The 12,683-nt window shown below is 36.7% G+C and overlaps 1 protein-coding gene across 1 annotated transcript; it reads left to right on the top strand.

The window, feature by feature from the left end:
* Positions 1 to 1,623: 1,623 nt before the first annotated feature.
* Positions 1,624 to 10,463, top strand: LOC113534174 (cyclic nucleotide-gated cation channel beta-3). The gene is made up of 18 exons (XM_053242419.1): positions 1,624 to 1,824; positions 2,105 to 2,159; positions 2,468 to 2,555; positions 3,575 to 3,777; positions 3,998 to 4,321; positions 4,438 to 4,646; positions 4,777 to 4,827; positions 4,923 to 5,009; positions 5,099 to 5,163; positions 5,244 to 5,366; positions 6,108 to 6,249; positions 6,509 to 6,668; positions 7,836 to 7,933; positions 8,031 to 8,114; positions 8,199 to 8,317; positions 8,419 to 8,571; positions 9,110 to 9,260; positions 9,543 to 10,463. The coding sequence occupies exons 1-18, from the start codon at positions 1,693 to 1,695 to the stop codon at positions 9,561 to 9,563; spliced, it is 2,265 nt and encodes a 754-aa protein (XP_053098394.1). The 5' UTR covers positions 1,624 to 1,692; the 3' UTR covers positions 9,564 to 10,463.
* Positions 10,464 to 12,683: the final 2,220 nt, after the last annotated feature.

The following is a 12,683-nucleotide window of genomic DNA, read 5'->3' on the forward strand; positions in this document are numbered from 1 at the left end:
TTCTGTAAACATTAATTATCTATTAATGGTATTTACTGTATGTCTTACCATCTTGGCAAAGTTGACTAACAGGCTTTATTATTATTATTATTATTATTATTATTATTATTATTATTGGAATATAAGGTTTTTATCATAAAAGGTCACTAGTCTAAACACTATGCCAACTGAGAGATCAGACATGACTAAGCTGTATTATGGTGTATATTTCAGCATTTAAAGTAAGCTAATTGGGCTATAAAAGGTAGAGTAAGTTTGTTTATCCAACTCATACACTGCTGATTATTCTTTGTCCATATGCACATATTTTGTTTTGCAATGTCATTACATTCTTTAACGATGTCAGGTGCAATCATAAAACAAAAGTAAAACATTACCCCAGACTGCACTAACTGCCTATTACGGTCTATATTGACTACGAAGTCCTGCTCATGATGTTTAAAGCTATGAACTGTTTAGCTGTGCTGTGTCTTGCTGAGCTCCTGAAACATTATCCCTTTCAGAGACCTTACTCAGCTGAGGCAGGCCTACTAAACGCCCCTAAACTCAGGAAACAATGTTCCAGATTAACATAGGAACACTTGCTCAATAACTGTTTTAAATCCTGATTTAAAACTTGCTTGTTTAACTTGTACTATTCTCACTCTTGGGATTTCATGATTCATAGTAATTCTCATAGAGGAATAGTGGATTCATTGGTGAATCTAATCTAATTGAAATAACTAAGTAGGATAATTTACCAGTCTGGAGAATCTGGGAATGAGCCCAGCATACTTTTGAAAGGCATTCCTCTAGTTTGTGAAAATAATGCATGAATAAATATGTGTATGTATTTTGAAGGGTGTACAGTCACAATGACAACAGCCACTGTAACAACACTGATCTGAAAAACGGCCAACTGGCCCCTGCAGGAGGTTATTCTATAACACTATTCACAATTTCTCACTCAGCTCTTACATTTAGAAAGTGTGCATTTTTATTTGATCTCGCACATAATCTGTCCAGCGGCATGGCGGCACAGCTGGTAGCATTGTCACCTCACAGCTCCAGGGTCCCCGATTCAATCCTGAGCTTGGGTTACTGTCTGTATGGAGTTTCGCATGTTCTCCCCATATTTGTATGAGTTTCCTCCAGGTTCTCCAGTTTCCTCCCACTGTCTATGCTTGATTGGCTACGCCTAATTGTCCATTGTGAGTGAGTGTGTGAAAATGTGTGTATGATGTCCTGTGATAAACTAGCATCCTATCTGAGGTACATTCTCAGTGTTACAACAGTTGGATACACCGTTTCATATGTCTTCCCCTCCATTAAATGTTACTGAATTTTACATTTGTGTCTAAATCATTTAATATTGATTATGGTCTCTTCATAGATTCAGGGGTAATTAGTGCTAAAAAAACCCTTTTATGTTCTATTTTTGTGTTGGGTGCCAACCATCTGGATGTTTATTAACATGAATTAATTTATTTCAACATAACATATTGAACATAACCCACCAAGATTACTGAGTAGCGTGCAATTTAAAAAAACCAAAAACACTTGCAAATAGCCTTAGCTGACATTGTGGGAGTGGTAAGTATGAGTGGGGATTAGAGGTCTAATCAGGCTCTTGTGTAAGGAGGACCGCAGCTTTATGCAGCAGCTAAAGGATAAGTGTACAAAAGATCTCCAGACAGCAACAGAAGCACTGACATGTTTAGCACACTCAAGAAGCTGATCAGGGGCCCCATGCTAGCTCCTTCACCAGCCACAACACCTGCTCCTACCGCAGCACCAGCACCTACCCCAGCTCCTGCACCAGCTCCACCAACTCAGCCAATTAAGGTAGGATGCATGAGCTTTACAACTCACTGATATTTAATTTGGTATCCCAGAATATTGTAGTTATGATGCATCATCCAATTAGTTGCAGATACTAAAGATGACAAAATCATAGCAGTTCTTTAACTGTCTTTAATTGAGTGTTTGTCCTGTAATATTACTGTATAATGACTCTGATTAATATTATAATAATCTAAAAAGAGATTTAATTTTGTAATCAGAATCCAAATCAGAAAGATGCAATTTCATAGTTATGAAAAAAGTTGGTCTTTGCTACTTATAGGATGAAAAGACTGCAGTCAAAGAAAATGAAGCCAAGAAAGAAGAAGAAACCCCTGGTGAGTCAACCGCTATTAAACTCTGAATACTACTCCATAAAACCCAGCAGAGCATGTAAAGAATTTTCCCCATAGCCATCTTTAAAAAAAAAAAAAAAGCTGAACATAAGCCATTGTATCTCTTTTGTTCTTCACAGTGTTCTGTGTTAGTATTGATAGTGTGGTCAGAGTTGGTTGCATGCATTCCTGTTAAACGTTACTGCTCCATCTTTGAGGTGACAACACTGCCTGTAGGAGCACTGCCAGTAATCACACAGCAGTGGAAAGCCCCTCTCCGGCTCATATGTCTTATTTCTGTGTATAACCAGCTCCAGCCCCAACACCTGCACCTAGTGCTACGCCAAAACCAGAAGAGAAGCTTTCCAATCCTATAAAAGAGCAGCCACCAGCTGAAGAGTAAGACTGGAAAATTTCTGCAGTTATTTCTTTACACTTGCACCACACAGCCATGTACATTGATAGTGACCCTTTTCCACTGAGCTCAACTTACTGTCTGTGTGACGTTCCACATGTTCTTCCTGTGTTTGTATGGGTTTCCTCCAGGTTTTCCGGTTTCCTCCCACCTTGCAAAAACATGGCAGCAGATGGATATGCTAAACTGGCCCTATGTGGGAATGAATGTGTGAATGAGTGTGTGTGTGTGTGTGTGTGTGTGTGTATGATGCACTGCAATGGACTGGTGTCCCATCCAGGGCGTATCCCTACCTCCTGCCCAGTGTTACCAGAATTTACTCCAGACTGCCCAGTTACTGAAAATGAATGAATATTTTCGTTAACTGATTTCAAGTGGTCCAGCAATCTTGCATTCAGAAAACAAACATTACCCTCAGGATCTATATCTGTCTACCAGAAAGCAGAAGGATTACTGATGTGAGGAGCAAAGAAGAGATTACAAGATTTGCAGCTTTAAGGGACTTAAGAAGCTGCCGGGGGAGCTATTTAAAATTTAAGAAACAAGATGAGAAAAAAAGAAAAACAAAGCCTGAATTAAAGTGATGGGAATGCTGCAGTGGTTGTTACTGTAATGAAGAGTCCATCCCTTCAGAGTTCCTTTCCCTTCCCTGAAGAGTTTATCCTTCAGTGTCACAGATAGTCTCATTTAGCTAGTGAGGATAAGTGTTGTTTTGTACTGTCTCCTGTGGGCAGTATGTCTTGATTAAAATGTGCAGTGTTAAAAAATGACCAAAAATTATGCTAAGTAGAGAAGAAATCCTACATCGCTCCCACAGCCCACCCACGTCTACATCTTCACCCACAGAGGTAGACAAGGACAAACAGAATTATACCTCTAGACCTTTATATTTCTCTTCAGTATGAAAAACATACATTGAGAACTGACTGATTTCAATTTATGTCCATATTTAAATACCATAAGCAGAAAAAAGAATGTTTTAGATTAGCATATTAATTAACAGAATTGATGTTATGTGTTCTTTTTTTGGCTTTTTTTCATTTAGGCAAGAAGCACAGCCCGCTGCACCATGTCCAGTTGTAATAAACAAGTACTCTGATGCACAACTTCGAAGAATAGTCCACCAGATGCAGCAACGTACACAAATGTACAAAGAAAAAGTTGTAGACCCCTATGCATCCTCACCTGAGCGCAGCCCTCCAGTCAGTGAGTACAAGAACATTTCCCATAAAAAAAACTGTTTTAGAGAGTTTGTAACATCCTTCAAAAGGAAATCACATGTCTAAATGTCTATACAGAGGGAATGAGTCAATGAGTGTCTTTATTTGTATATTATTGTATATTATTTCAGTAATGCCTATCATTTATATATTTGATAACTAGCATTATCTGTTATCACTATTGCTGTGTATTTTGCCTCAAATAGCACCCGTTTTGAGAAAAAAGGATTTCTTGAAAAAGCAAGAAGAAGAGAGAAAAAGAAAAGAAGAGGATGAGAGGATCAAAAAGGAGGAAGAGGCAAAGAAAGCAGCAGCAAAAGCTGAGGAAAAGAAAGAGAAGAAAGAAGAGAAGAAGGAAGAAAAGAAAGATGATAAAATAAAAGATGAGAAGAAAGAAGAGCCTGAACCAGCCAAGAAAAAATTTGCTTCTTTTTGTCCAAAAGTCAAATGCACCTTTATAGACTTAATGCTGAAACCTATTGAAGACGGAATGGATAAAGTTTTGGGCACATCCATGGATCCATTCACAGGTTATAAACACATCATCAGTAAAGTACTTTAAATCCACTTTGAATACAAATGCCCTAATGTAATAGCTGTTATTTCTGATGCTCTTGCTCATGATGATCTATGTGACCATCTCTAGATCGGCGGTACATTGCTTGGCTTAGCCTGGTGACTGTTGCCTTCAGCTACAACCTTTGGTTCATACCAGTTCGTATGACCTTCCCCTGTCACACTCCTGGCTCAATTCCTCTGTGGTTTACTTTAGATGTCCTAGCTGACCTGATCTACATCATCGACATGATCATTTTCCAGCCAAGGCTGCAGTTCTGCAAGACTGGAGATATCATCGTAAGCACAAACCGAAGTATATTATTACTATTATTTGTGTGTTAACACACTGTATTCACTTTGTATAATTTACATATTAATAATGTATTATCCCTCAAATCACATTTCAAAATCTGTTTAATTTTGTCAGTATGACCGAGCTGTTATTAAGAAGAATTACAGAGCCTCCGCAAAATTTCAGGTATCAAAATTGGACCTAAAATTTTTTTATATATTTCAGTGTGAACTTCAATAGTATTTTTAAATATTCTAACATATATATTTTTCTCTGCAAAGCATGCAATATCATCAATCATACCCCTGGACCTCTTGTATATTCCATTCGGATTTCAGTCCATTTTCAGAATTAATCGCATCCTGAGGGTATGTGATACTTGAAGTCTTTCTGATTTGTTGGTGTTATTTTTTTCTCATGTCAATGGAATAATCACTGATGCTAACTTTCTTTTAAGTTTGAGACTTTTTTTGAGTTCAGTGATCGACTTGAGGGCATCATGACAAAGGCGTACATCTGGAGGTACGTAATCACAAAGTTATATCACTTATACGTTTTTGGTGTCTGATAATGTTTTTAACTCTATCTGGTTTCTTTATCAGAGTAATTCGCACCATTGGGTATCTCCTGTTCGCCCTTCATATCAACTCTTGCCTTTACTATGTGGCATCTGCCTACCAAGGCATTGGCACAACCAAGTGGGTCTACAGCGGCCACGGCAATGCGTATGTCACTTTACTTTTTAAATTTTTCTGTGACTTAAGAAATAGATGAGCATTTCAAAAACCATGTCCCTATAGTTCATGCAGGCCTATTTTTTTTAGCAAGAATTGTATTTTTAAGGGTATTTTTTAAGGTTGTATTTTTACCTGTATTTTAAACTGTATTTTTTTTTTTATTGTATTTTTCTTGTCATTTTTGAAGACAGACAAAAATTCAAAAGGATTAAAGACAATTTTTAAAAAAACTGATTAAGATGAAGCCAGGTCTAGGTTAAAATTCTGTTTTTATCCAGGATTCAACTTGGTCTCTGTCTGATAATTCTCCCTCAGTATTGGAAGAACAATTCTCATGCTAAATATCTTATGTTGCATAAACTATTTAATAGCATTAGTCTTTTTTTTGGATTTTTATATTCTCATAGCTACCTGAGGTGTTTCTTCTACTCAGAAAAAACCCTGTTGATGATCGCAGAGCTACCTTTTCCAGACACCTTATTTGGTCAAATCTTTCAGATGACCAGCTATATTTTTGGTGCATTTTTTTTGTCCATCGTTCTTGCCCAGGTAGACATTTTGTCTCTACGCTTTTTGCTTTTTTGATCAGCTTTAATGTTGATATGTCCACTAACTTTGCAGTTTTTATACACCCAAATGAAGAGCAATTCATTCTTTTTCTGCTAAATGTAAAATATAAAAATGTTATAGCCTGTGGAACAAGATTAAAAGCCATTTTCTTTTCTGTAGGTACTTGCGCTGTTACTATTTTGCTGTGCGGACCCTGATCAACATTGGTGGACTACCAGAGCCTTACACTGTTTTTGAGATCACGTTTCAGTTGACAAACTTTTTCATTGGTGTCTTTGTCTTCTCAAGTTTAATTGGACAGGTAAAAGATAGATGGTGTAGAATTCCCACAGGATCATCCAATCATCGATGTCCATATGTTCCCCACAGCTAACCGATACCTGTTTTTCCTCAGGATTTATTCTGTGGACAGAATAAATCATTTTTCAGTAGTCATTCAACAAGCCTATAGCTCTTATTAGTATAGCTGTTGATTTGGAATTTCAAAAAATAATATAAATAAATTTTATTGAATATGGCAGAACTACAGACAATGTTTCTGTGAATATGGCATATTACAGATGAGAGATGTCATTGGGGCTGCCACTGCTGGTGAGACATACTTCCGTACCTCTATGGATGCATGTGTAGCCTATATGGTGACAAATCGTATTCCAAAGCTGGTACAACACAGAGTCCGTACATGGTACAACTACACCTGGGCCTCACAGGGTATGCTGGGTAAGAACTGCTTGTTTAACCTATGCAAAGGTCCTGAATTTGAATCTTGCAACTGAAGGTGTGCATGCATCCATCCATCCATCCATCATAACTGCTCTATCCCGATCAGGATCACTGTGGTTTAAATGACTTAGTATTTGTTTATATTTTGGAAAATAGAAATCAACTAAATTCATTAAAAAATATTGTGGGAAGGTGCAAATGAAACTAATAACTGCAGGAGCAAGTGGGATTGGTCAGAGTTCCGTCAGCAGCAGGAGGGATTGTGATTGAAATGGTCCTTTGTATACCTCTGCTTGCAACCACTCTTTCATGTACTACATCGATATCATAATTATCATTTACATTTATTCGTCAGACACTTTTACCCAAAGTGACTTACAAATGAGAACGAATCAATTACAAGCATACAGCTGAGAAGTTGTAAGCTTTGCTCAAGGGGTCTCTGGCAGTCATGGGATCTGGACTTGTACCTTTCTAGTCTCTAGCATAGAAATATGTACCTGCTACCACTACCCAAATTATTGCTACTCATTACTGCCCAAATTGCCCAAATAAATTCAAAACTCAATATATACTACCATAACGGATCATGTTTGGAGCACACAGTATAGCATATGGCAGGGGTTCTCAAACTTACGGCAGCTGGAGACCGCTTCCAGTGAAAAAAAAATATCAATGGACCCCCTTATGATGACAATTTAAATGAATGTTATAAACATAATCCAACTGTTTTAATCTAGCACATTAGGTAAATGTGTTGTGTTTGTTTACTGGACCCATGAGAGATTTTATTTCTTACACACTCAAAACAGTTACACCAAGTTAAACAGTACATTTTGTATCATTAACAGCACTTTTCCTAGTTTATTAAAATTACAGTAAGAATCAATTTGGTTTGGATTTTTGAGTTACTGAGCATAAGATGTTACTAGATGTCACCTAGTTTGTGACCTAGTGAGCCAATATCAGAATGTATTTTTGATAGACTTCAAAGCACTATTGTAAGTCGCTGTGGATAAGGGCGTCTGCCAAATGCCATAAATGGAAACGAAGATGGCTAGTTGTATAGGCTTAGAACTGTAATATCTAACTGTAAAGACATTATAAAGACTCCATTTTAAGAACCATAAGGACACTAGAATGTTTTTGCTACTCTTACCTCAGATGAGTCAGAGTTGCTGGAACAAATGCCACTAGTAATGAGAACGGCCATTGCTGTGGATATCAACCTCGCCACTTTCCAGAAGATCGACCTGTTTAAGGTGAGACTGGTTTATTCTTAGGCTCAAGTTCAGAAGATCAGGACAGAAACAATAAAAAAAGAAAGTAAGAGTGATTGATGCTGATGTGCTGCCACAGGGATGTGATAACCAGATGCTTGTGGACATGTTGCTGAGGCTGAAGTCTATAGTGTATCTACCTGGAGATTTTGTGTGTAAGAAGGTGAGTTCAATAATGTCATTGTTGACTCATATTTAAGAAAGAGTAACAGTGTGTTAAGACCTTTTACCCATTTCTGTTCAACAGGGTGACATTGGTAAAGAGATGTACATCATCAAAGCTGGAGAGGTGCAGGTTGTTGGTGGGCCTGACAACAAGATAGTTTTCGTGACATTGAAGGCAGGCTGTGTGTTCGGTGAGATCAGGTGAGGTTATAATAAGTACATTTTTCCCTACCTTATATGCAAGTACGGTACAGCTAAAGGCTCAGTGCATGACTGTGATGCTACAATGAACTGTCTTCTAGTCTTCTGCAGTCTTCAGCGAATGGAGGCAACAGGAGAACAGCTAATGTGGCAGCTCATGGATTCGCTAACCTCTTTGTATTGGATAAGAAAGACCTCAATGATATCCTGGTTCACTACCCAGAATCCCAGAAAATTCTGGCCAGGAAAGGAAGGTGAGTTTTGTTTTTAAAGATTTGAGCATTATGGTTTGTTCTAAACAGATACAAACAGTAGGCACAGTATTCAGTTGTATTTCATCAGTGGCTTGCTTCAGTAGTCTGACCTAAACACTGGCTTACTGAGCTCCAGAATAAAAACATATGTCTACCATATTTCTATACAGACTGACCCAAAAGTCACCAAACATGCTTTTATTCACAGTGCTTAGTACGTCCATTGCAAATGTTTATTGTTGTTCTAAAATGAATGTTCTCCATTGTTGGTAAAAGAAAATCTTCCTGGAAAATCATGCAGCCATTACAATGAAATGCCACTTGAAAGACTAGCAGCATCATTGCGTCCCAGCGTTGTAGTACGTTTCTGGAATGTAACAAATAGCTGCATCTAGTTCAAATCCGAACACAGATATATGAAGCACTAAACAGACGGAGATACAGATACAGACAGTGCCATTGTTTTACATCCCTATTTTGGAGCATTTGTTTTACAATATTCAAAAGCATTATTATTATCTCTTTTCATGGTATGTAGGAAACTAATGAAGGCCAAGGGTCCAGCTGCAGCCAAAGCAGAAGGGGAGAAAAAGAAAGGCCTGGAGCTGTTTGGACCAAAACCTCCCACTCCTAAAATGCTTCGGGCATTTGGAAGGTTCAACAGAAAAGCATTTTTGGAAAAACTCAAGGTAGAAAACTCAACAGTTTTTTTTTTTTTTAAAGAAATTAAAAGGCATGTTAAAAGCACAAACAGGAATGGCTCTGAAACATTCAAATAGTTTGAATGCTGTTTTTTTTTTAATATTATTAAATTGGAATAAACAAAAATTTGCTGTGTAAAATAATATATTTTATAATACACTGACGAATATGCACAGAACAACAGTTTAACAGATTCCTGGTTCACTTGAAAATTTTCATACATTACACAAATGGCATAACTTTGTTTTTGTTTTCCTTCTCTTTTCTAGATCTCTACAAATATGGAATAAGTGTGACAAAAGGACGATTTGACCATTCCCTTTACGATGTTTGCACTTTTGTATATGGACACATTTATGAATAGATTGTGAATTTTGTACCAAAACATAATAAATTTAAGTTCTTTTTCAAACTAATTTACAAAAAAGCAATTTGTAGTTCATCTGTTTTCTGTTCATTTGCTAATAACACTGATGGTCCTGGGAAAGGCTAAGCATCAGTGAAATCCCTTGTCTAATCCCTTTAGCCTAGCCAGGACACTGTGAGGTTTCATTAAGTAAGTGGTCTATCTGTGGTCTATCTGTGGTCTATGTGTGGTCAGTGTACACATGCACTACAGTAGGCTACAGGAATAGCAGAGTTAAATAAACTATTCCTGCTTCTGTTCTAGTTGAACATTAACTATGGTATTTCCCAAACTGCTTGCATAAGGAAATACAGGAATTGTTGGGAAGATTAAAAATAATTGGGCAAAATATTAAAATTAAAATCTCGATTTGCTCAGCCTAGTCAACCAGTATGGAATGAATTTGCATATGACACATAGGTAGAGAGGGTGCAGTCTACCAAGCACAACATTTGGCCTAAAAAAAGACAACTAACTGTTATAAATAAGGTGTGATTACTCATAGAAAAGGTGTGTTCTCCAGAGGAAATTAATAGAGCTAAAAGAATGAATAAATTGAAACAGTTGGTTGTGGAAATCTGAAGAATATACCTGGATGGGGATGTCTGGTCCTGACTGGTATAAGCGAAACCACCGTGTCACGCTTCAACCTATAGTTTGCCATACTTCAGGAGTTGCAGCTCAGATCTTCAAATAAAGCTTCTTTGCTTTGTATGGTATCACCCTGGCACAAGATATCCAAAATACTTTAATTGCCAAATTATTTGTACAGTTGAGGTCAAAAGTTTACATCCCCCTTTCAGAATCTGCAAAATGTTAATTATTTTACCAGAATAAGTGGGATCATACAAAATGCATGTTATTGTTTATTTAGTGCTGACCTGAGCAAGATATTTCAAATAAAAGATGTTTACATATAGTCCACAAGAGAAAATAATAGTTGAATTTATAAAAATGACCCCGTTCAAAAGTTTACATCCCCTTGATTCTTAATACTGTGTTGTTACCTGAATGATCCACAGCTGTGCTTTTTTGTTTAGTGATAGCTGTTCATGAGTCGCTTGTTTGTCCTGAACAGTTAAACTGCCTGCTGTTCTTCAGAAAAATCCTTCAAGTCCCACTAATTCTTTGGTTTTCCAGCATTTTATGTGTGTATGAGAACCCTTTCCAACAATGACTGTATGATTTTGAGATCCATCTTTTCACGCTGAGGACAACTGAGGGACTCATATGCAACTATTACAGAAGGTTCAAACGCTCACTGATGCTCCAGAAGGAAAAAACATGCATTAAGAGCCGGGGGGTGAAAACTTTTTGAATTTGAAGATCAGGGTAAATTTAACTTATTTTGTCTTCTGCAAAACATGTAACTATCTTCTGTAGCCTCTGAAGGGCAGTACTAAATGAAAAAATATGATATTTAGGCAAAATAAAAAAGTGTACACATGTTCAAAAGTCTAAAAAAAAAAAAACACAGCTGTGGATTATTCAGGTAACAACACAGTATTAAGAATCAAGGGGATGTAAACTTTTGAACGGGGTCATTTTTATAAATTCAACTATTATTTTCTCTTGTGGACTATATGTAAACATCTTTTATGTGAAATATCTTATTCAGGTCAGCACTAAATAAACAATAACATGCATTTTGTATGATCCCTCTTATTTTGGTAAAATAATTAACATTTTGCAGATACTGAAAGGGGGATGTAAACTTTTGACCTCAACTGTAAATCATATTACACAAAATAGTAATAAGTCAGTGTTGACATCCACAGCATTAAAATTATGAATTTGATTTGCACAATACTGAAACAAATAAATGAGACGTCTGGACTGAAAAAAAAGCATAGAATTGTCACAAATCCCCCCTTTCTGCATGTCGCTTGATTCAGAGCTGCTTTCATGATTTGTATTTAGTTCATGACGTTTTTTTTTTTGTTTTTTTTGTTTACATTGCCATTAGCAAGGATTCATCTAATGAGGTAATAAGACATGTCTTTACAAGATGTCACAATGTCTGCCAGGGTTTACCCCTGAGAAAAGGCTGACTCAGCAGGTTTGGGGTTTCAATATGCTTTTGTAAACAGGTGTGGCCGCCAAATTATGGTGACAGACGGTAAAAGTAGACAAAAGCATGGATTTATGATTTCATTTTGGCTGTTTGCACTGTGGTTTACTGTTTATAAGATCTCCTAAATAACTGCACCAGAATTCAGTCCATCAATCTGGCTACCAATAAAAAAAAACATCTACCTAAAAATCACAATAGATTTTCGAAGATACACTAAAAGACTGTGCTTAACAATGAGAAACAGAGAAGTTGTATCATTACAGGCCACATTCTCTCAGGAAGCATAGATATCGATACTGAGTAGATACGCATCTGTTATTTTCTTGATAACGATGTCAACAGGAGAAAGCCAGCACGATTGTAACATTCTTGGTCCAGGTTAAATTACTCACCAATGACTTAAATAACACACTTCATACTTCCTACGTAACACCATGCATATGTTTGCTTCATTTATGAATTGCAAGTTTACCTATATTGTCAGTGAGTGATGTGCACTTTCACTGTAACCAAAAGGAGTCCTGTGTTACAACTGTGCTGGAAATGCAGCATGATTATAGCATGTATGGCTCACTGGTAACACCACTCAAAACCACTGTAAATGTACAGGTCCATCAGGAAAAAAATAAAAAATAAACAGTCATACATTCATTATTCTGTGATTTGAGGGTAGCTTGAAAAAAGTTATTACAACAGATCACTGGATGTGCACATGTGGAGAAGTGCATGCAGAACAATCACTCATTTAAACATGTACTATATATGATTGATGATGCAGAGCTCATAATCTTTTTTTATTATTTCCATTTAATTTTTTGTTACATCATAGTAACCATGATTACTATGGTATTGTATATGGTTACTAGAGTTAAAAATAATTCAGTGATTTAAAAAAAAAAAAGGATAACATCTTTGTGAGTTCTGCATCAA

The sequence above is a fragment of the Pangasianodon hypophthalmus genome, chromosome 1 (genome assembly GCF_027358585.1).
Source record: "Pangasianodon hypophthalmus isolate fPanHyp1 chromosome 1, fPanHyp1.pri, whole genome shotgun sequence".
NCBI lineage: Eukaryota > Metazoa > Chordata > Actinopteri > Siluriformes > Pangasiidae > Pangasianodon > Pangasianodon hypophthalmus.